General features: G+C 52.9%; 1 protein-coding gene across 3 annotated transcripts in view; it reads left to right on the forward strand.

The window, feature by feature from the left end:
- malrd1 (MAM and LDL receptor class A domain containing 1) overlaps positions 1-23,413 on the forward strand; it is a 57,678-nt gene extending 34,265 nt beyond the window's left edge. For 2 of the 3 annotated variants that reach the window (XM_028804410.2, XM_051929228.1), the window contains 15 exons: positions 1,560-1,805; positions 2,940-3,097; positions 5,606-5,786; positions 11,056-11,184; positions 12,662-12,820; positions 13,691-13,848; positions 14,050-14,251; positions 14,906-15,181; positions 15,706-15,831; positions 16,337-16,403; positions 18,569-18,663; positions 18,769-18,862; positions 19,029-19,080; positions 21,254-21,319; positions 23,222-23,413. In XM_028804410.2, the coding sequence (XP_028660243.2) occupies positions 1,560-1,805; positions 2,940-3,097; positions 5,606-5,786; positions 11,056-11,184; positions 12,662-12,820; positions 13,691-13,848; positions 14,050-14,251; positions 14,906-15,181; positions 15,706-15,831; positions 16,337-16,403; positions 18,569-18,663; positions 18,769-18,862; positions 19,029-19,080; positions 21,254-21,319; positions 23,222-23,341 (2,129 nt within the window). In that variant the 3' untranslated portion in view covers positions 23,342-23,413. Of the gene's footprint in view, positions 1-1,559; positions 1,806-2,939; positions 3,098-5,605; positions 5,787-11,055; positions 11,185-12,661; positions 12,821-13,690; positions 13,849-14,049; positions 14,252-14,905; positions 15,182-15,705; positions 15,832-16,336; positions 16,404-18,568; positions 18,664-18,768; positions 18,863-19,028; positions 19,081-21,253; positions 21,326-23,221 lie in introns of all 3 variants that reach the window. The other variant, XM_051929227.1, reaches the window with a different exon arrangement.
- Positions 23,414-23,952: the final 539 nt, after the last annotated feature.

Raw genomic sequence — 23,952 nt, forward strand, 5'->3', positions numbered from 1 at the left:
TTCTCGAGCCGCTGTAATTGAACTGTGAAGTTGGCAGCCACAGCCGGCGTCTTCTGCACGTTTCCCGGCTCTGACAAACTTTTCCCATTCTTTTCCAGTCCCGATGTTGCTGAGGAAGCCAAAGAGTGAAGGCCACTGCTGCACCAGAGGCCATCGACGCTGTGACGAGTCACCTGTCAGGCGCTATAAAGGCCGACACCCACTTTTACATAAGGGGGCCGCCATTTCAAATGCCAAGCAAAGCTCAAAAGTCTGCCCCCCAAAGAGACTCATAAAAGCTGAGTGCCAATCCTCGGGGACACACAGAGAGCTCAGTGCTGTGTCACTCAGTCAGTGGGTCAGTGAGGACCCCTTAAATGGGACCTCGGGGACAACATAAGTGACAGGACAGGGGAGGGATTGTCAACAAGTGGAGGTGCGATGGGCAGCACTTGGAGGCAATGGATGGGGAGCGATGGCAGAGGCTGATGGGTGGGACAATCAGAGGCTCCACCCCCTTTGGGGGGGGCTCAGTCTTTTAGAAAAATCAACAAATAAAAAAAAAATGAAAATGGCAGGTGAGGGGTGAGGCGAATCTCCTAATAAAACTCGACAGCATGGCACACCACGTGGCACTGCCATCAGGGTGCCCTCCTCAGCCCCTCTGGCCGTCACCACCGAGGTGATAAAGAAGGCAGACGACCCCCAAACCCTCAACGTCGGCTTCTTCTGCTGCTTTCCGCCGCGCCCGCTGACATCATGTGACATTTCAATTATCTAAGGAGATGGGCACAAAGTCCTGGGCCTTCACACCTGAAGCTCGCCCCCTAGTGTTGAGCTAATTGGCTCTCCACACTGCACTTGCTGCCCCATAGGTGCCCACCATCCATCCTCTCCTGTGCTTTTCACCGGGTGCCAGTCCATAAACAGAAGGCCAGAATTGGCTCAGTTTGATGCCAGGGTGCCCTTGGGGCTGGTGGAGCGGTGGTTTCTTGCAGGACATCAGGCTTCTCCTTGTTGAGTCAAATGAAGACCCCATAAGCCTGTAAATCCCTCCCAGGCTGGCACACCATCTATCATAAGAGCAAACCTAAGATGTTGGAGTGCCATGTGCCTGGCAAAGGGCATCATTGCCAACAGCAAATGATGAATTTAATGCCAAAAGAGCAAAGCCCAACAACAGATAAACAGGACAGGACAGGACACTGTCCCCATCTTGTGACAAAAGTAACTAAAGATGAACATCTGTCAGAAACCACAAGCAGACACTGACACCAAGTGGAGTGGCACACAGCGGGCACACAAGGGAGTGGGGGTAACCAAGGGCATGGTCAGAGGTGGCAGATATTTCTTGTGATTGGCCGGTATGTTGTACTCGTTGTATTTTATAACATTGGGAGGGTCCTGCATGCTGCCAGGTGGGTGCACTGCCATGTTCAGTCATTTCTTAGTTGGTTCTTCTTGATATTCTAAGGCTTTGGCTCAGTGATTGATGGGCAGCATTTGATGCCCACCACACGGTCTGGCAAGCACATCAGATGGCTGACCCAACCGCTAATCGCTCCTTTTTATGTTGTCAGGACTTTGCCCATCTGGATACCTGCAGTGCCACGGTGGGGGGTGCTACACCCCCAGGCAGCGGTGCAACTTTGTGGATGACTGCGTAGATGGCACCGACGAGGAGGAATGTGGCACCTCTTGTGACTTTGAACACGGCCGATGTGGCTGGAAGAACTCGCTGGCCGACAACTTTGACTGGGTCATCGGACTGGGGTCACTGCAGAGCCTTCGACCCCCTGTGGACCACACACTGGGGACCCAAAACGGTACTTCATGTCAAGCAACTCCTGGTGTGACTGGGCTGCTTCATCGGGGAGTGAAAGGCAAGCATGCTGTCTGGGTGGGCACCTGCAGTCTGCCACCAGCGTACATGGCGGTGAGGGCATCAGACCACAATTGAGATGAAGGGCTTAATGGTGCCTGAGTGGTCCGTGCCTGTTGTTTGTGTCCAGTGCCAGCCACTGCCATTTACAAGCAGCTGTCAGAAACCCACAGGCACCACTCCAATGCCAGCTTGTCTGCTGGAAACGCCAGACCACCAGTCTGCTGCCTGCCCTGAGTTTATATAGTGCCTTTCATGGAGCACAAGCCCCTAGTGGGACCAGCCAAGTGAAACCCCTTAATGGCGAATGTGGTGCACAGCACAGGCCCAGGCTTTGGGTTCAAACATCTGCCCAGTGCCACTTGGCACAGTAGTGGCGGACTGTGAGAAAAGAAAGGTACCATGTGGAAGATAAATAAGTAGATTGATAAGAAAGGCATTATATGATAGATAGATAGATAGATAGATAGATAGATAGATAGATAGATAGATAGATAGATAGATAGATAGATAGATAGATCTGCGGTGGGTTGGCACCCTGCCCAGGATTGGTTCCCTGCCTTGTGCCCTGTGTTGGCTGGGATTGGCTCCAGCAGACCCCCGTGACCCTGTGTTCGGATTCAGCGGGTTGGAAAATGGATAGATAGATAGATAGATAGATAGATAGATAGATAGATAGATAGATAGATAGATAGATAGCGTAGTTGGCAGGATAGATAGATAGATAGATAGATAGATAGATAGATAGATAGATAGATAGATAGATAGATAGATAGATAGATAGATAGATAGATAGATAGATATGAAAGGCACTATATAATAGATAGATAGATAGATAGATAGATAGATAGATAGATAGATAGATAGATAGATAGATAGATAGATAGATAGATAGATGAAAGGCACTATAAAATGCCTATTAATAATAAAGCACATGAGTTCCATGATGAGGACATGGAGCAGGTGGTCCGCAGCTGACCTCGGGGTCTTCATTTAGTTTTTAGGAAATGAATAAAAGAACAAAAGCACTCAGTGAAAGGCGCTATAGAAAGATTTTTTTGACTTTGTCACCCTATAGGACACTTCGCCTACCTTGAGGCCACCCCAGCTGGTCTCCGTGGTGACAAGGCCCACATGAAGAGCTCCAGGTGGACGGAGTCGAGTGGCACCTGCAGGCTGACCTTCTGGTATTTCATGTCACCTAAGGCCACCGGCATCATCCGGCTTTATGTGAAGGTGTGTTCTGTAGGTGGCGGACCCCCTTCTCCTTTGTCATGTCTGTAGCACCTTTGACAATAAGCCGGTGCCAAGCTCCACTGGTAATCCATAGAGTGTCTTTCACTGTGAGCTCCACTACAAAATCCAGATGTGACACTTGTGTCTCGTGCCATCAAGGTCAGTGCAAGTCGGTGTCTCCTGCTCATCTACCAGTGGTGACCAGGATGGATGTTTAGGTGACCATCAGCACTGGTGACCGATGGCCTTCAGTGAGCCACTCTGCATTTGCTCTGCTGATAATGTGGGCGGAGTTTGTGTGTGACATGACAGAAGGTCAGATAAAAGTGATATTGCAGATCAGTAGACGGACACAGCAGGGGCACAGAATACAGATGTGCATGGCACTATATAATAGAAATGTGAAAGGTGTTGTGTTGCAGATAAATTGTAAAGAGACAGAAATGAAAGGGGCACTCAACAGGAGTACCCTGAAGTGAAGACGGCGCCATATAAAGCTAGGTTTGTGCCCTTGCACCTATGTCGCCCCCTTGTGGTCCCCCTGTGCCAGGACCCATGTCCATTTCATTTGCCTTTCCCGAAGAGGAGGAGCCACTTGAGTTTACGGTGGGCAGGTCTCTCTGTCTCTTTGCTCTTGCCCCCCCGAGCTGCTTGCCCGTCTTCTGTCTCGATTCTGCCATGGTGTGCCAGTTGCTGCCCGAGTCTCAGTGCCACGAGGCCCGCAGTCTGCTAAACGTGTTCTTTTTCTTTCTTATTTTTTTGTCTTTTTTGTTTTGTTTTGAGAAGTCAGCTGATGGGGCGTGGCTTACCCTATGTAAGTGTCTGGAGCGCCACCCGGTGGTCGTGCAGCAAAGCAACAAAAGAAGTGGAAAGCTGGACTGTGAGGAGGAAGGAGTGTTAACCCTTTGCACCCTCAAGGTCATCCATTTCCAAAGCCTCTTAGTGAAGTTCAGGGTGCCAGGGCCTATCCTGGCAGCACTGAGACATGCAGGGCCACAGCTGAGAGTCTGAGATTAATCTGAAGTGCAGCCTTTGAGATGTGGCAACAAGACTGCATCACGTGAACTGGGGTGGGGTGGCATGGCGCCTCAGTGGTTAGTGGCAGACACGTTCAGGTCATGTTCTCCCACATCCCATTCATTGGGCACCTGCCCTGCTTCTGTCCTGTCCAGGCTGAGCTCCTGCCCTGCTCCTAACATTGCCCGGTGAGGTTTAGGCTCTGGATGACCCAGGGCACTAATGAGTGGGATGGAAGGGAGGATGGCATGACGGCTGTAGATGGCACAGCGTCTGATAAGCAGCTCCGTCTGATGTGAAGCCACCTCAAATGTTTAAGGAAAAAATCCCCTGCAGGGGGCGCCATTTATTACAGACTGTGAGCTGACCCGTGAGTCACGTGCCAGGCTACCATGGCATTGTCTTCACAGCTGGCGAAGTGCTTGACCTTGTGTGGTCCATTGGGCTTTTAAATTGAATTCCATTTCAGTTACGGACGGAGTGGACCCTCGGAGATCAGGGTGACGGGACAGAATCTGTGGCCTTATTGTTAGTGATATTGATATGTTATATAGCGCCTTACCACACTGACCAACATCTCAAGGCCCCACAATGTGACTGGCACTGGGTTTTGATGCCAGTTATCATTTATAGCACCTTCTCATCACGGACACCACTTCCTCTGTACAGTCCTGCCAGTCTTTGTAAACCCTGGCAGGTGATGTGACTGATGGGCATTGATAGCTGTCACTGTTTATAGCGCCTTTCAGTCACGCGCATGACCTCCAGCTGCTGTTTAGCACATGAGCTGGCACGGTGGTGGTTGTTAATGTTTATAGCGCCTTTCACCAGTTCTGGGCAGTGTGTCTCATCCAGCCTCGTCATCTTGGGTTTCTTCAGGGTGAAAGGAGCTATATACACATAGTTGCATTTTGTGACATCGCGTGCCACATGGGCAACACAAACAGCAGGTGAAGAAGAGCAGGCGCAGCATTTTATAGCGCACTGCAACACCCAAAGGCAAGGCGCTATATCACTTACAGGTCAGAAAAAAAGGTTAAAATGAATAAATAACTAGTGACTGGCACTCCCCCTGGCACACCCTCTGCTGTGCAAGGCACTCTAAAAATAGGCCAAGTTAAGTAGGCCACAGGGTGGGTGTGCTACCAGTAGCTAAAGAGGACCTCAAAGAAGATGGCAGAAGCGGTTGCTCCTCTAAGTGTGTCTGCCACCCGTTCTGCCCTCAAGGGTGACACGTCTGATTGCTCATCCCGGTGGCACGCTGCCCTCCATATTTGTCCTGCCCACTGGCTGCTGCTACTTATACTGTCTAAATGAATTGGGCAGGTTGGGGGTGGAGGTGTCATGAAAGGCACTATAAACAGTAACAGGCTGGCATTGACTCAGTTCAAAGTACTATTGCATGCTGGGACGCCTGAGCAGCACCAATGGCGCTTTGTCCCTTTCCTGCTGGTCGATATGCCCCTTGCTTACTGTGCCATCTCCTTCCAGACTGACCACGGCCTCTCTGAGGTATGGAACAAGACGGGGAGCCCAGGGGACACCTGGGTGAAAGCCGAAGTGCCGCTGAGGAGGCTGAGGGACTTTGAGATAATCTTTGAAGGGGTCCGGTCCAAGGATTTCGGTGGAGGGGCCGCAATCGATGACATTCGCTTTGAAAGCTGCCAGCCTGGTAAGTCTGATGAATGAAAACAGATGGTTTGGTGCCCATAAGACAGTCACACAAGTTGGACAGGGAGGCCGTGCCAGCTGCCAGATGATTGGTGCATATGGCACAGCTGAGTGTCACCTCTGTCCCTAGACCCCTGACCACCCCGTGATTGGCAGGCGATGGGCTGAGTGACACCTCTAGAGGAGACTTTCCTGCTGAATGTCTGACAGAGGGACAATAAGGGACAAGTCTCCAAGTGACTATTGGCCACTGCACCAGGTGAGCTGCAGGTGGTCCTCTCTCGGCTACGTCCCCTTTGGGTGACCCACTCAGTGGGATAGGCATAGGTGATCACGGAGTGGAATGAAGACCAAAGCTGGTCACATGTGACACAGGAGAGGCAGGCGGTGACCACTAAGGTGGCACTGGTCTGAGTTCTTACAATAAGAAAGGATGCTAATGGGCAGCAGTCTTCATACTCCGATAGTTGGCACCAGAAACCGTAGCTGGCAGCGGCACAGGGAAGTCAGGTAAGGAACTGTCCTGGACCACTGCTCTGTCAAAGCAAACTCAGTTGAGAGACTTTGGGAGACCAAGAAGGCCGGTGGGCAGCCCAGAGTGAGGCCACAGTGGCAGGCATGTGGTGGCAGCTGTCGCCATCTGGGTTGCTTGTCACTCATCTGGGCTCTTCTTTCATTTGCATTGTGACATCATCGCCATCTTGTGTCTCGACTGTTACTGGTCATGTGATCTGCCGGTGGTGTGACCCGTGATGTCTCACTGGCCAAGGAGTCTGGGGTGGCTCAGCGGTCAGGGTCGGGTCTGTTGGCTTTCTCCAGTAGATCTGGTGGCTGCAGCCACATGAGGGTCACATTGTTTGTGTGCTGACATTTTGAACCTGTAGTCATCGATGGGGCCTCACAGACCACGAGAGGAAGGGCTTGCTGGCACCAGAAGGGGACATTCAAAGACCAATAGGCGAGAAGGACGAATAGTGTAGTCGGCAGGATCTGAGAGTCATTGAGAGAGTCAGACATAGAGAAGAACAACTTTAGGAAGTTAGAGAACAGTGACTGGGTGACGGGTGGTGACACGGGGGTCAGTGGTGGGACAAGAAGTCATGTTTACCAAACAGCCTCTCCAGTACCCTCGCCTACCAAAAGAAGAAGACCATCCATGTAGGTGCCATTGCAAAGAGGCAGCAGATGACATCGTGTAGGTGGACTGCACTGGACACTGAGGACAGAGACGCTGCCCTGGACGTTTAGTGGCTGATGGGGGGCTCGTTAGGAGTAAACCGCAGTGGACGCCTGCTACAGAAGATAAGCCTGCAGTGGGCACTCACTATAGACTGGCTGAACTGGTTGTGCTGGGCACCCACGCCGGACAGTCATCATACCAAATGGTGCAGATGGAAGAGCAAAGATGGCACTGGAGTCCTGCATGTGTGCCTTCCACACTATGTGCCCATCTGTCTTTCAGCTCTTCATCTGCCAGCAGGAGGGGACATCACGTAAGAAGTACAGTCAGAAGCGGGCACACTGTCCCCTTTGAAGGACCTCACATTGATGAAGTTCACTGGCATGGGCAGTACTGTCACAGGAGGTGCTGCTGCTGTCCTATGTGGCAGTCCAGACTAAACCATGTCATTGTCCCATGCTTCGCCTATTAAGGAGGTCCCGGTCCCAGAGGCCGTCACTTGTAAACTGCTCACTTGGGACTCGGGACTTGCAGCATCCAGGATGGAGAAGGTCCTCCTCGAGACCTGCAGGAGTGGAATTATGCCCCCACCCAGAAGACGGCATCCAAATACACATCAACTGGTGATGACATGCTGTGCCAACTCTGAGCAGTCACAACTGGGCACAAGTCTTAGGCATGATGTCTGATGTGAAGCAGCAAATCGAAGCGGCCTGCGTCACACAAACTCGAGGTGTCAAGCACACTCATGGGCAGGCCTTGGCATATGAGGGCCATGCCATCTGGGTTGGGTACGGGTGGGAGGGGCTAGGGATAAACTGGCGGCTGAAATGACCAGTGAGTGGGGCCTCGGGCACAGATGGGAGGAGCCAAGGGAATACCACCAAATAAGGTGGACATGAAATGTTGGCAGGAAGGGCTGAGGTGCCAACACAATCCCAGTGCCACCATCTCCATACTGGTCTGACGTCAGCACAGGCAGGTAAAGTGACCTGATGATGTGTTGTACTTTGGCCAATAGGGGGCCACCTGGTCAGCTGACAGGGCCTCCGTTTGGTTGAAGAGCTGTGAGAAAGCTGACTGGCATATACAGTATAGCGCCTTACTAGGATGAACGCAGACCTCGTGGGCTTTACTGGCATTTCCAGAAGGTCTCTCAGGGTCACACAGGATGTCAGAGGTGGGACTGATGTGCCACCACTGCTCGTTCCTGTTCTGTCACCCCTGTCTTTATATAGCACCTTTCACAGTCATCGCCAGTGAGCCCGGGTCTTTGGCCGGAGAGCAGTGCCCTTGAATGAAATCTGATGAAGCTCTCTTGCTCGTCAGCCTTTGGACATCTCATCAGACGTCTTCACTAAGACTCCCGTCCAGCTGTCCATCCATTTTCTCACCTGCACAGTCCAACCGCAGGGCTGCGATGCTCCACCAATCAGAAGACTCAGTTTGTACAGCCGTCACCACTTCAAGTTTAACTGAGGACAGAGGCAGACGTTCAGCCTTTATATAGCGCCTTGCCTGCTCTCACCATCACCGGCCACAATGATGAGGTAGAGGATGGCTGATGAGGCTGCGTGAAGGGCGCTACATGGCATTGAGCCACCAGCCCTGCTGACACTTTACTTTGTGTGGTCTGAGAGGCTGCAGGCCATCATACAGACAACATGAGGGGCATGCAGACCTTCAGGGGGTGCATTTGTGCCCAGCGTTGCTGTCCCACGTGGCACAACGCAGGGTTCTGGCAGACTCCAGTCAGGCGCCTTTCGACACCTCGCCATCTGGGCGCCGTTATGCGCATCGAGAAGCTGTTATCACGTCGGCGACGCACTCCAATTAGTCAGGCGGCCAGCAGCGAGGGTCTTCAACACCTCCTCATAGATTTCCTGCCACGGCTGCCAGCGCCTCTCAGCGTCTCATTAATCCACTTGGCTGAGGAGCTTGTGAGCTCACATTGTGGGTGCCAAGTGCTCCTGAGACGGGCACCTCCTGTCACTCACTCCCTTCTAACCCCCTTTGTCTCTGTCTGCCTGGCTGCTCTCCTCTGGACTTTCTCCTGTGCCACTTTGTCTCTTTGGCAACTGCCCACAGCACTCCAGGGCCGGCCTCACCCATGTGCCCCACACATCAGGGCACTGTATGCAGTAGCCTGCCAGCCTGATAGACCACAAGTTCACGGTTCTGCCCCCTGTCTTGGTGTAGATACGACTTTCATCTCAGTGCCCCAAATCTGTCCTCGTCTTCAGTTGGTGATGTGGAGGAGCTCAAAGGTTCCCAGCAGGTGGTCATTGCCAGGGTGCTCAGTTGGGTGACCACCGTAGGGCGCCACTTTGCACGCCTTGCTGAGTTTCAAATCCTCACTCTATTGTTGCTGCTGCCTGTTTGACCAGCTTGACCATCTGAGTGTCCCAGTTGGTAGAGAACTGCCTGGCACATCAGGTATGAGAAAACGAGGGCACATTTTAGACTGGCACGGTCAGACTGGTGAGATAGTGTCCTTGGTATGTTCCTCAAATGAATTGTTGGTCACCAGCGCACTGCCCTGTGGTGGTGCTGGGGGGAGGGGTGAAGTGAGGCTCCTGGCCATCTTCAGAAGAGGACCCCCCGCACTCTCCCCTGAGGACCGCTGGCACTGAATGGCTGTGCCCCCCTTTAAAGAATCCCCTAATGTCAATAGCTCACCCGGGCACCTCAGCCATGCCCAGTGTCCCAGACCTGTCCAAGTTCTACACTGGTCAGCTGAAGGGTCTGCCTGACGGTGTGAGGCTTGCTGGCTGCCAACTCCTTTAAAGCCCACAATGGAAGGTTGGGGTCCAGAAGGTGAATGGCTGGATGTGTGCCAGTGTTGCCCTGTTCATGCTGACTCTCACTTAGTTTGGGTGAGTGGGAAGAAAAGTGCAGGAGTGCGATCAGGCCAAGGAAGAACACGGCGTAGTCGGCAAGATCTCAGTGTGGACGGCACAGCAGGTGCCTTGTAACTCCCAGCATGGTGCCCTCTGCCTAAATGGCCTCCCCCTGATGGGCCTCCATCCACTTAGCGGCGGTCTGCCTGGCTCCGCGTGAATCAAGTATTCATGGATGGCGAGGGATGGCAGAGCCGGGTATCAGTATGCGCGGTCTCACCTCACCCCGCCGAGGAGCCTGCGCTGAAATTGCCTGATTTATGACGCCTTCCGCCGTGGCAGACGCCTCAACAGCTTGTCGAGCAGCGGGGCCGCCGGAACAACACGGCCCTGGTTTTAAATTACAGTGGGAACGCATCGGGGTGGGCACGGGGGGCGAGCGCTGCGTCAGCGCAGGTTCAAATCCGCGCCTAATAAATCTGCTGGCCTCGCTGATGTGAGCCGAATGGCAACGAGATGAGCAGGTGACGACATTCAGGGAGCAGAGAGAAGTCGGCGGCAGAAACACAGACGTGGCCACGTTTGCAAATGTGGGGGACGGCGACGTGACACGGCCCACCCGGCTACATGTGGCCCACCGCACTACACTGGTATGAACGGAGGGACCTGCATGGGGTGCCCAGTGCCAGTCCTGCCCTCTGTGTCCTGGCACCAGAGTGAATTACATATAAAGATGTATTGGCATGGACATAAAACAAGCAGTGGCCCACTGGGTGGCACAGTGGTTGGTGCTGCAGCCTCACAGGTCCAGCCAGCTACGTGTATGAGTGGGGGGCCGTGTATGTGAGCGAGGTGTGGGCATCCTGTCTGGGACTTGCACCCGTGTCATTTGTCTGATGGACAATATATCCTGTTATTTAGAGTCTCACTAAAGTTTCCTTTCTGCCCTAAACGGGTGCACCTGGACCGGCATGCCATGCCAATCACAGGTGCCATCAGACCACCAATGCCCAACGGTGGCCCTGGACGAGCAGGCAGAAGTTCAGTTTCTGGTTACTCGCCTGATGACCCTCAGTCTTTGTGGCGCTCACGTCACCTGCTCTTCTCTTTCCTATCCTATCGTAATTCTGCACCCGAGCTCGGTGGGCACCTCAGTCCTCTGCCCAGCTGTCTGGGTGTGACACCCCACCTCAATGGCTGCGTTTGAATTTCTGTTCCTGACGCTGCTTGCTTTTATTCTCTTGTTGTAGGTGATGAGGTGCCCGGCTTGTGCCTGCTGCTCACCGATTTCATGTGTGCCAACAAGCAGTGCATTGACTCCCACCTCGTCTGTGACTACAAGGCGGACTGTGACGATGGCTCGGATGAAGTGGACTGTGGTAAGTGACCGGCCACAATCCGACCCACTAACCAGTCACAGTGAGGCAGGTATAAGATGTGGCACAGGTTCAATGCAAATTAGTGGCAGTGAGACAAACGGTCAAAAGACAGGTGTGTGGACACGGCCAGGTGAGAGCGAGTGACTGGGATTGGGAGCGGAGTGAGACGAGGCCACCAGAGGTCACTCCGTGTGACCATGTGACCTGCCCAGGTGAGTTGTCCTTTGCCAAATTTTCAACATGCTAGGCCACACCCCCTCAAGGAAGCCCACTGGCCAGAGGGTTTGTTTCAGTAGGGTGGGCGGAGTCATAGCGTGGGAGGGGTGTGTCTGTGCAGGCCCTGCTGAGCTGAGTGGGTGGGACTTCGTGAATGGGCGGGTTCATTCAAATAGACAGAGAGGCACCACTGGATGAGTGAGTTCATTGGACTGGGCAGGTGGCAGCAGCCATTTTGCCCCCCGTACTTGAGAGAGTGCCCCCTTCAGGAGGTTGAACTCTCTCTGCCAAGGTCTGCTTGGCCTCCGATGACCTGCAATGAGTGACTGGTCACCTGGACGCAGGGACCAGCTTGAAATTGAGCGTTTTTGAGTCCTGCCTGTAGGGGGTGCTGTGATGGACAATCTGGGATCGCCTCGTGGACTCCATGTCACTGCTCATTGCACTCCTGCTGCTGCCACTCGTCCTTCTTTAAGTGCCCATGCCACCTCATTCCACCTGTGCTCTCCTTGGCAGTGAGGCCCATTTGGATAACTGGGACAGGACCAGGTGGCAGTTTCGGTGGGCATCTGCTGCTCCTTGAAGTGCCTTTCTTCTGGTCACCCCCTCTGCCCGCTAGTGCACCTTTATTATCAGGTGGATGACAGCTTGAGCCACATGGCACACAGAGGGTTGGCACCTTTAAAGTTATGGTGAAAGCAAAGGAAAGAAAATCTGCCCCTCTGCCGCTCCACCCAGTGTCCAGTGCTGCTATCCGCTGTGGTCATCTCAATGCCCACTCGGTGTGCTCTTTTGGCCTCTCAAGGGCACCGTTGTGGTTTTTGTGTGCCTTTTGTTTTATTGTATGAAGGCACTTCCTGTGAAAGGCGCTATATAAAATAAACTTTGATTTATTGCCATCAGATGCCATGCACTTTAAAAGGCGCTATATAATGTCCACCATCACAGTCTTGTTTGTGTCCTTGATTGTCACGTGAAAGGCACTATATAAAAGAAAGCAGAAGCAGCAAGTTCACAGTGTCCACGGATGCCCACATTGATTGCTCCTGCCCTCACAGCTCAGCAAGCACAGGTGGCAGAAACCTCTGACAAACCCATGCCAACATATGAAGAGTGAGGGCATCGGGTAGGCATGTGGGTGGCAGTTGAGGGGGTGATGGGCAGCATAAAGGTAAATTTATTGAGGTGAGTGTCCACATCTTGTGCCTCTGGTGACGAGGTGGCATCTAAAGTCGCTGTTGGCTTTGTCTCCCTGTGCCAGGTGATGTCCATTCGGTGCCTGGCACCTGTGACTTCAATGTGCCCGAGGGTGAGTCCTGGGAGTCATCGTGCCACCTCCATCAAGACGAAAATGACGACTTTGACTGGACTATCAGCAGTGGGGTGCTGGACACAGGGCATGGCCCGGTGACCGATCACGGTGAGTAAGGAACTGGTCACTTGCTGGGCGGTCAACCTCTCTGGGGTCAGGCGCTTTCAGTGTGACTGGTCAGCTGGGCTTTGACCTCACGGGTTTATTCTGACTTTTTTGGCACCAGGCATGCTGGACACCTGTGGCCTTCCTGGTGTCCCTGTCCCACTAGTGTTACCTAGTGCCAGTGGGCAATTCCTGAATGAGGACCTCCGTTTGGTCCTAATGACTGACTGGTGACAAAGGTGCTCAGAACTGCCATGTCCAGTGCCATATCTGACTACTTTTAAGCTGCCCTTTTGCCATCTAATGATATTATGGTGCCAGTAATGTCCATTCAGGTGAGCTACACTTGGTAAATGCCCTTTGCCTTTTGGCCACTCACTCACCTTGACTGGAGCAAAGTGGGCACAATGGGTTTGTGCTTGTCTCACACACAGAGGTCTCAATGCCATGCCAGCCTCCTCCTGTCCTCCATCTGGTGCCAGCCCTGATGACCTGAGGTGTTAGGTGTTCTTGTGAACACTACAATTGGATCAAGCTCCTGGCACTGCCCATCACTTTTGCTATGTGACTGTCAGAGTGCCACCCTGTGTGGCACTGGCACTGTGCTCCCTGGCCACATGTCAGCCTGCCTAGTTTTCTGCTCCAGTGGACAGTGAAACATTTTTATCCCCTCTTTTTGCTGCTGCTGCCCATCAGGCCTTTGCCAGCCTGCTGGCACCAATTTGTTCTCTGGTCCAGAGGCTCATTTACTGTCCACCAAAAGGCCACTGAGAAGGGTCATGACTAGACTGGGCATGTCAGGAGGTCATCATTGCTCTGGTGGTGCCACGTGTATGTTACCAACTGATGTGATTTATGTTTGTTGATCCCAAGGTGGCAAAGGCCGATTCATTTACATCAACTCTGTGGCCCAAAAGGAAGGCAGTGTTGCCATCATCTCCACGTGGGCACAGTTTCCAGCAAGTGTCGGCATGTGCCACGTGCGCTTCTTCTACTACATGCACGGCTCCAAGCAGATACGCACGCTGAAGGTAAGACATACCTAGAGTGTGCCAAGTGGCACCAACGCCTGTAATTAGATGAGATTAGCATCAGTGTCCAGAAAAAATCAGCTGGACAGGCCTCATGCCAGTCTGAGGGGCATAATCCGAAGTCATAGAATCTCCCTTAATCATCTTCTGCCACTCATGCCCACTCTGACATGCCCACTCATTTTCATTTCATAATCAAAGGTGTACACAGCCACAGACGCCGGCATGAATCTCCTCATGTGGTCTACCAGTGGAAACCAGGGTGGCACCTGGAAGTATGCCAACATCATTGTCTCCAACTACAAACCCTTCCGGGTGACCTTTGTGGCAGAGGTTGGTGTAGATGGGGACACGGACATCGCCCTTGATGACATCTCATTTTCCAAGGAATGCATCACTCAAGGTACAAATCTGATATGGTTAGCAAAAGTGGCACCGGCAGGTGGCGTAAGGGAGCAGGAGGGGCCAACAGATGTCAAAAAGAATACCACTTGGCTCACTGAACCAGCTGCCTCCATCTCAGGACCTGGTAGCACTGGGCACAAGGCAGGGAAAGTCACCTGACTGGCATTCCTGTGGGGTGTGGCAGGAAAAGTGAAAAGCCACATGGACCTCAGATCTGTGCAGTGCCAGTGCTGCCCATTGTGCCATCATGATACCAATCAAAAATAACAACAGATAGATAGTGAAAGGCACTATATGATAGAGTAATAAATCAATAAATAATTAAGAGAAGTGGGGGCACAGGGTGGGGGGTACAGGGTGAGACACACATCACAGAAGGAGTCCTGCCAGCATCATGCCCTCAACATAGAGTGTTATCAGTTGGGTGACGTCACTGTCACCTCTGGTCCAGCAACACAGTGGGGTCCCCAGGCTCTCCATTTTCTCCTTGGATTGTGAAGTGCCAAGTCAACAGCAAAGCACATACACTCAGAGTTGCCCACTGGCCGGGCAGCTGTTTAGGAGCTGCCATGTAATGAATGCCCTGCCTCAGCTTGCCCCAGTGGTCACTGAATGACCACCATCCTCTCATTTCTTATCTTTTGTCCTAAAGGTGTGGTTACGTTGCCACCGCCAACCTGCAGCTTGGAATCCTTCCAGTGCCAGCTTGTGCCACAGTGCATATCCTCCACGTGGCAGTGTGACGGCGAGGCAGACTGCGTGGATGGGTCGGATGAGTTCTGCCCCACCAAGATGCCTGGCACACTGGGCCCCCAGGACAGGTGCCACAGCTCAGAGTTCCAGTGCAGAAGCGGGCAGTGTATCCCGTCCCTGTTGCGGTGTGATGGCGTTGCCGACTGCCAGGGCGCTGAAGATGAATTTGCATGTCGTAAGTGGCAGAATATTGATTTGTGAAATCAGTCGCCGCCATTCTAATGTCTGATGTTTCCTGTATATTGATTTGTCAAAGGCGCTATAAAATTATCAGTCACCTGACCTTGTGGACTGCATGGCACCACCGGACAGAACATCGTTACCTCACAGTTGGGTTTCACACCTAGGATGCCCTCTGAGTCGATTGGTGGCCCTGAGCTGGCATCCCATGTTTGAGGGTCCCTGCTTTGTCCTTCCTCCAGTACCACCATGCCATCTGGCTGCATTGTGGGGCTCTGGTCGATGAGCGCTGATAAGTAAAAGGTGGTCATGGTGCCCCCCTGAGGGCACCTGGCTGCACAACAGCCCTGACTCCTGCCCATTAGATGGCCACCCCCCCAAGGTGGCAGTCTAAGGCGGGATCTCCAGGCGGTTCTATTACGCCTCCCTGGTGCCACCTGGAATGCCTGCGGCTGTGCCCGGCGATGTCATTCCTAGATGGCACTGGCTGGTGTCCTCACATTTTTGTTTCTGTTGCAGCTGTGAAGTTGTGTCTGAACGACTCGCTGCTCTGCGAGGACACGCATGACTGCGTCCCACCCTCCCAGCGATGTGACGGCACCGTGGACTGCGTCTCCTTCCAACCTGATGAGTCGAGCTGCACAGGTGAGCTGGCAGGAGTGAGGCATGCTGGGAGTGCACTGAGAGTGAGCATTGGAAAGGTGCTAAATATGGAGGTCACGAGGGTCAAGTCACCGAGTGTCCCCAAGAGAGTCTAAGGTAGGAATGTGAGCCGTGCCCATGAAGGCGCTATATAGGAGTCACTCAGCAAGACCTTTAACCCCTTTCAAGTGGGCACTCAGCAATCGGGGGTCCTCAGTCTGACAAAGTCTGGCACATCACATGGCTTTGTGATCTGGGACTCTAGAGGTGTGGCTGCTATATACTGGTGGCAGATGGGTCCGCTCTGGGCATCAATGCCAGCAGTCAGAACAGCCCCCAAGAGCTGGTGCCAGGTTCCAATAGATGCCCACTTCATGCTCAAATGTGCATCTCCATGTTCCCTGACTTTGACATACCATTTTGTCCATAGCTGGCAGTTCATGCCAGGTCTTTTGGGCACCCTGATTCTCCTTTTGCCCATTCTAGCTGTTTGTCTACTTGTTTTCAGAGTGCCCGACTGGATACTGCAGAAACGGTGGCACCTGCGCCCTGGGAAGACGAGGCCCTTCATGCCAGTGAGTATGAATTCAAAATGTCCGTCATGGTGTTGTGTGTGCATTAGGCGACAGAACTCGTGCCATAAGGCACCGTATGGGCTGTGATCAGGTGACTGTGCAGTGGCAATGAACAGCACTAGGGGGCGCCGTCACCTACATAAGGAGTCCTGGGGATGGGACTGTGGGCGGAGTCGTAGTGACCGCTGTACTTACTAGGGGGCAGCATTGGGCACAGCTGGCCTCACCTTTACAATGAGCAGTAATGTGTGTGTGTGTGTGTGTGTGTGTGTGTGTGTGTGTGTGTGTGTGTGTGCGGGGGGGGGGGTCACACACAAGGGTTGGTGAGGACAAGGGGTGACCAGTTGTTGGGTCCTGCATTGGGGTGCTGGAGCAACTGAGAGACCTACAGATTGACATTTCAGATCCCCCCGCTGACACCTGCTGTGACTGGCTCGGACACATTAGAAACCACTGAGTCAAAGCCACCGTCCCGGGCACTTCAAGGCCACATTGTTCTCAACGTCTTCCTTAAAGTCCCCTTTGGCGTTCTTCTGGGTTCAAGAACCCTTCCTGCCTTCTCTTAATGATCACTTGGGGGTCCTCAGGTCCCCCTGAGCCCTTCTACCTGTGATTGATGACCCCAAGATCCCATAGCCTGTCAGGCTCCTTACTTCAGGGACACATGGCACCAGGCGCTATACTCGGTGTCACAGGCTGACAGATGAGATGGGCAGATGACCAAATATGTGTGGCTATGCAGACCCCTTAACCTGACCGTGAGGGGCATGTGGAGAGTCCAGAATGAGGCAGCTGCCCACCGACGGGTGACATGAGGGGCTCCTGCTTTGGCCAAAATGGGAAACAAAAAGCCGAGTTGTCAGCCATGGGCAGGACTTGCACAGACGAGGCAGTGTTTTGATTGTTTAGCGCCTTTAACTAATAACAGCTGGGCAAAGCAATTGGGCAGGCTTGGCATATATAGCGCCTTTCACATGGGGGTCACCAACAGGCAAAACGAGCAGCACAGAAGCCTACAAAGTGGGCAGAGCAAGAATAACGTTAGCCAGATGATGCCATCTACCGATATAGCGCCTTTCACTGAGCGGGTCATCGTGAGGCTTTTCATGGAGCAAACAAATTTACAAAATGTTTGTACAAGATAACAATATCTGGTGCCAGCCAAGTGACATTCACAGAGTACATCATCACCAGGTGGCTGTTGTTGATATAGCGCCTTTCACGCAGCACTCAGGGGGTCTCAGGGGAGGGGAAACCCACAGTGGAAATCCCGGGCCTGACGTCCTCCTCCATCCTGGCGCCCAAAGGTGGCACAAGTCCCATTCCCACGGTCAGAGCTTCCCAGAGGCATCTGCAGCTAATAACGGCGAGCGCCCGCCGAGCGCGGAGGAATCTCGATGTGTGGCGTCCTTGTCAGCCGCAGGCAGGCGGCCCAGCGAGCTTGGCGAGTTAATTCGGAGCAGATGAGGCGCGTTATGTCCTCTGCCTCGGCAGCTCTGGTCTTTGTGGCTCTGTGCGGACCACCACATGTCACGGGGGCCGCTCTTGGGCATGGCCTGGGAATCCTGTCACCTGGCAGTCCCTGAAGACCCCTAAAGCCACTCTGATAAATAGATGGCTGATGATGGCTGTCCCTAAAGTGGCACTGTCATCAGGATCCTGGTTGATGCCATGTGTAGTGAGGCTGCAGGTGATGGCACTTGGTGTCATAGAAATCTCACCTGGCCAGTCTGATTCCACCTTCAGGGTCAGGCAATATAGCGCCTTTCACAGAGGAGTGGACACCCGACTGGACTTGGCAATCACCTGGCAGCTGATTAAGATGTCCTTGGCACTCATATGCCTGCTTTGAATTTCCTCTGCCAGGCTGGAGCTGGCACTTGTTTTTCCTGGTATTCTAATTTCTGATATGAATGGAGGAGTGACCAAGTGGTGCCAGTCTGCTGGGGTATAAAGTGACATGAATGGGCTTCTTTGTCACCAGCAGGCTCAGAAGTTGCAATCAGAAAAATGATGCTGTTGGGACTGTGTAGCACATTAAAGGCACTATATTAGCATTGTCACACGCCACCTGAGGCTGATTGGGTCTCTTACGCCAGCCATCTCCTCATCTGGCACTGGTGACATGTGCCACAACAACTGATGTCTTTCTTTGTCTCTTAAAGCTGCCCACCTAACTGGAGAGGAAACCGCTGCCATCTTAAGAGGAAGACCATCCCACCATCAACCAGCGTGCCACTGTCTCCTCACATGCAAACTGGTAGGACATGGCACAGGGTGGCCATACATCACACACTGGGCACTGCCATGCATGTTGCTGGCCATTTCCTTATATAGCGCCTTTCCTGCCTGTCTTCCTCTGTAGATGTCTTTGCTGTCGTCAGTGCCGGGCTGACTCTCCTTGTGTTCGCTGCTGCTGGCGCTTCGCTGCTGTTCTGTAAGAAGAGGTTGGCGCCAGGGTGAGTGGCATCCTTTCACTGGGGAAAGCATCCTGCCTAGGCCATCTTGAACACCCTGGACTGTCCTGGTTGGCCACACACTTTGGCACTTTGAGATACACCTTGCTGGGAAAGCTTGAAGCTGCCAGCTCTGTGACTGGACTTCTGTTTTTATCTTTTGTCTTAGGAAAGGGCCTGGCATGGAATGTGGTGCTGCCCATGGACGTGGTGAAGCAGAGGTAAGCCAACCAGTGGCTTGGTGCCATGGTCAATGAATGAATGTGAGAAATCAGCCTGAAACTGAGTACACCACAAGAGGGCACTCACTCTGGCACATCTGCTTGGCTTTGTACCAGTGCTGAGGTGCTGCATGTTGGCTATCAGTAGATACCAACTCCAAGTCTTGAACAATTCATGCCACTGCGTGCTACCCATGAAAGGCACTATATAACAGTGTATACTGTGCCATGTACACCATGTATAGCACCTCTCACGGGTAGCATTCAGGTATCACAGTGTGAACAGTTTTAGAATTTAACAGACATTAATATCACATCTCTCTATATAGCGCCTTTCATATTAATATCTCAGTTATATAGCACCTTTAATCTATCTATCTATCTATCTATCTATCTATCTATCTATCTATCTATCTATCTATCTATCTATCTATCTATCAGTTATATAACGCCTTCCCTTCATTTCTTTTCTAGCGCCTTTACCGTCCCTCCATCCTTCTTTTCACATTTGTGCCTTGGAGACCCGACGAGGTGGATTTGTGACCGTGACACAGATGGTTTTGTGGGGGGGGGGGGGGGGGGTTGTCCCGGACCCCTGAGATATGATTCAGAGGGTCACTGCAGGCCCGAGTGTCTATCTACACGTGTGTGGTGGGACTATCAGGGTGCCTTATGAAGCTGGGGAGGGACAGTCATGGAATGGCGTGAGCAGATATGAAAGGCGCTATAAGAAAGAAGGATGTGGGTAATCAGATTTAGGGAGTTGACTGAGTGGGTCGAAGGTTCCAGTCCGACATGGCGCATACTGTATTATGATGGAATGTGACATTTACATATAATTTACATACATTTGCATACAGTTACGTGTCCCTTTGATGGGATGACGCCACCATTGCCATGCGCGGTGATGTAAAGATGTCCATCAAGTGCCTCTCGACTGGGACGTCAGACGACCGAGCTGATGCTGTGACTGGCTAAACTGCCGGGGGCTGGCAGGAATAGTCAGAACAGCACTGCCCTTCACTGGGAGTGGCTGGGCCACTTGACAGATAACAAATAGAAACCCCCCCATAAAGACCTCAACTTATATGACAGTACAGGGGTCTGCACAGCTGCCTCACGGTCCTAGTGTCCCGGGTTCAAATCCATGTGCTCCAAGTGACAGATGTGGTCTCTTCCTCCATCTCAGGTGGACTGGCATTTCCAAGTCACTCTGTGCTTATTGGCGCCCCCTAGAGGCCTTGCATGCAGTGCTGCTGGGATAGGCTCCACCCCAGATACCCCCCCCCAACCTAAACTGGATTAGAGGAAGATGAAAACAGGAGGAGGATCTGACCCCGGACCCAAAGGTGGGGCGGCCCACCGCACCGAGGCACACATGCTAAGCCACAAGCCCCTCCCTGCCTATCACAAGACTGCTAGGCTTCACTTGTAGACATGAAGACCCTCATCTCAGAAGGCCCCTCGGCCACCAAAAAACACAACAGGGATGACAGAATCTGACAGGTGGAGGAGGCCTCACTTGAAAGACCCCGCCTCCCCAGAATGAGCCGACCAATCACTACTGGGCTTTGTTACACACAGTGCAGAGTGGGCAGGGCCTGAGCTGATTAATAAACATTAGGAGGCGGGGCAATGTCCACAAGGCCAGGGAGGGGCCAGCAGAGGAGCAGCTGGACATTTGGGCTCAGCACAGGAAGGTGACCTTGTGGCCTGTGGGGTGGGCATTCATAAAATAGAGGGCTGGGACCCCAAGACCCCCAGGGGTGTCACTCTCTCTGATTTTCTCCATCCGTTTTCTTACCTGCCTGACAACTCGTTGCACCTTTGATGCACCAGTGGACCTGACCTGCTCAATATAGCGCCTTTCACATTTTGCACACCATCCGAGGGCTTTGGAGCTGCCATGCCAATTGCTTTGTCAGTGGCTTTGTGCCAACTCCTTCCTCAGAATGTGTTGGAATAGCCCATGGTGGGGGGGTGGGGCTTATAGTGCCTGACAGTTTGCCCACCTGCAGTGGGGCAATCCGCTGGGCTCAGGCAGTTTGGTTTGGTAGTGGAGAGCAGGAGACAATGAAGTGAAGAGGTCTTCGAGGATTGAATGAAAGGCGCTATATGCCACACAGACTGACTGAACAAGCTCACTCTTCTCCCTGTGCTGATTTTCTTTCAGATGCCGCGAAGTGGTGCCATCCCTGCCATTAACATCAGCGTGTACCCCTGGCTGGAGCACCCGCAGGTACAAGTCGCCTCTTTATTTGCCTCTTATACAGGACCCCTGCTTGATAGCCAGCCAGCCAGTGATATGAAGACCCCTGGTGTTGGCGATTTGGCACACCACTGTGCTCACTTGTTCTTAATGACAAGGTTGGCAGCTGCCATCCAGTGACTCGAGTGCAAATCACTGAGCAGTTGCACGTAAGGCACTGAGCTTCCTAGTGGTTAAGCAGTTCCTTTGGGGGGTGCGGGCCTTGAGACAGACTGGCACCCCACTCAGGCTTGGTGCCCAATGCCACCTGAATCAGCTCCAGTCCCCTGTGACCCTCAGTCTGATTCATTCTTAAGTGAGCTGACATTGTGTACCATGGGAAGCCCACCTGTGGAGGCCGAGGCCCACCTTAATAATGGTCCGGTTCTGTCGACAGGGGGGTTCCTGATCTTCATACAATGTGGGACTATCAACTGGAGACCCCTGCTGGTCAATCAGGGCACAGACTGCCAGATGGCGCCCCCTAAAGGCAAATGCCCTCATTTGAGCTGCAGTTATGAGGAGCGGCCCTTAAAAAACGAAAGCAGTTTCCCCTTTGGGGCATCCGAGTGGCAGGCACTGCAGTGAGCGACATGGGCAGAGGTCGCCCGCCGTGGCCACGCTGGAGATGGCAGGTACTAATTGTGGTCGGGCGCCGATCCCTTAAACAGCACATTGCGCTTCTCCCTCCAGCAGCCTGCCATTTGTGGTAAACCTCCTCGGGATTGACGGCTCGATGTGACATCGCCGGCCCTCTCTGGTTACCCTTCCCAATGTAACGCTGCGCTCTTCCCAGGATTTCAGCCTCGAGAAAAGAGCAGACACTTTCTGGGATGAGCTGCGGGGGGGATTAATAGCTCAGTGACCCAAATGTGGCAGAAAATGGGCACTGAGCTCAAATAAAGTCCCAAACGTGGCACACGGGTATCAAAGAGGCCTGGAGGAGGCCAGTTCAGAGCCACCCAGACCACACAAGGAGGAGGGGGGCCGAATGGCCAAGGGTTCAAATCTCATGGGTACACAAGTCAAACTGTACTTTATATAGCGCCTTTCACAAGTGACCTGTAATAAGCGACTGTGTTCTATATAGCGCCTTTCAATATGAGCCCTGTGCCATGTTATGAGTCATTGTGAATGGTGGTACAGAACATAAGGAGACAAGCGTGTTGGTCTGTCTGTTGGTTATATAGCGCCATTCCTAGCTACATGTATGGAGGGGCTGAGACCCCAAGGAGAGTAAGAAGAATTTCTTTGATTTTCCTGCCCCCCCCCCCCCTCCAACATGTCCCTTTTTCTGCTCCTCACAAGCCCCTCATGGGCTGGTGGGCTCATCGCTGGCCCCTCAAGCGGCTGCTGTGCTGTGTGCACTCCCACCACTTGGGGTCCCAGTTCCAGCTGTCCACTAGTGGTCTGGGTATCCTTCAGCCTTCCTTCTATATTGCGCCTTTCCCTTATGACCTGAAGGGGTCTCAATGGCAGTTCCGTTCAGATCTGCAGACTTGTGGTGGCTCCCACAGATGGTCAGTAAGCAGGGGCTGGCTGGCAGATTTGAGCCCCTTGGGCTTTCACTGGTCAGACTTCTAGGGGGTCAGCAGCTGGTTCCCACCCCACTGGTCCGTTGCGGACTGGACTGCACTTGTTAGTTCCCCTCTAGCCTCCTGGGGGCGCTGTTCACTGGTGCTGCTCATTGAACCTCATTGATGCAGCGGTGACCAACGGTCAGTTGGCCTGGCACACAATGGCATTGGCCAGCTGCTTTAAAGTGGCACCAGCAGGAAGAGGTGACCCCCAGGGTGTATTGGGGGGTCAGGGCTCAAGTGCCCCTTACAACTCATTGGCTCTGCCATTGACCTTTGAACCCGTGTCCCCAACCTCTGATCTTTTCATCCACAGGGTAACGAGAAGATGAAGAAGGAGAAGAAGAAGGTCAGCCCTCCGCAGTCCTTTGCCAACCCACTGTACGATGCCACAACTCTGACTGTGGGTCCTGTGGCCGGCTCCTCGGAAGCCTGACATGGTTGGAGTGGCCTGGCACAGATGCCAGTGTTGCGTCGTGGGGAGTCACTCTTAGCCAATGACAATGCAGCTTAAAATCAAGAAATCAAGCTGGAGTTGTGTGAAGGATGGGGGCTTAACGGTCAGCAGGAAACCCCAAAATCAAAGACATGAGGCGCGGGCAGAGCCATTGATAGTTGGCACACTGGGCACCAGCTTGGCAGACTCATGCACTTCACGGGTTAAAGAAGTTGAGTCGCCCCCTGGTGACAACACTGAGCTCCCTTCGCTGGCTCTGCTGTACTTCACGGCCCCTTGACCGATGAGCTGAGTGGACGTCACGTCACTGGCCAGCCGGCCACATCCCGCTGCCCACTGCTGTGAGTGTCACTTTGCTGTTTTGGCTTTTCATTTTCTTTCTGTGTCATCGTCTGTTGTTTTGTGAATTCCATTAAATTGTGACCTTGGGGAGGGCCTTGTGATGAGAAAGGCGCTTCGTAAAATAAAGACCCCTGTGTGCTGTCTGCTGCATATGGCGCCTTTACACCACGGTGGTCCATTGCTGAACCAGAAGGGGCCTCGCCCGCCGATCACATGGTGACTCTGGCCCAGCGTCACATAAAGGGGGA

Source organism: Erpetoichthys calabaricus, chromosome 6 (assembly GCF_900747795.2).
Source record: "Erpetoichthys calabaricus chromosome 6, fErpCal1.3, whole genome shotgun sequence".
NCBI lineage: Eukaryota > Metazoa > Chordata > Cladistia > Polypteriformes > Polypteridae > Erpetoichthys > Erpetoichthys calabaricus.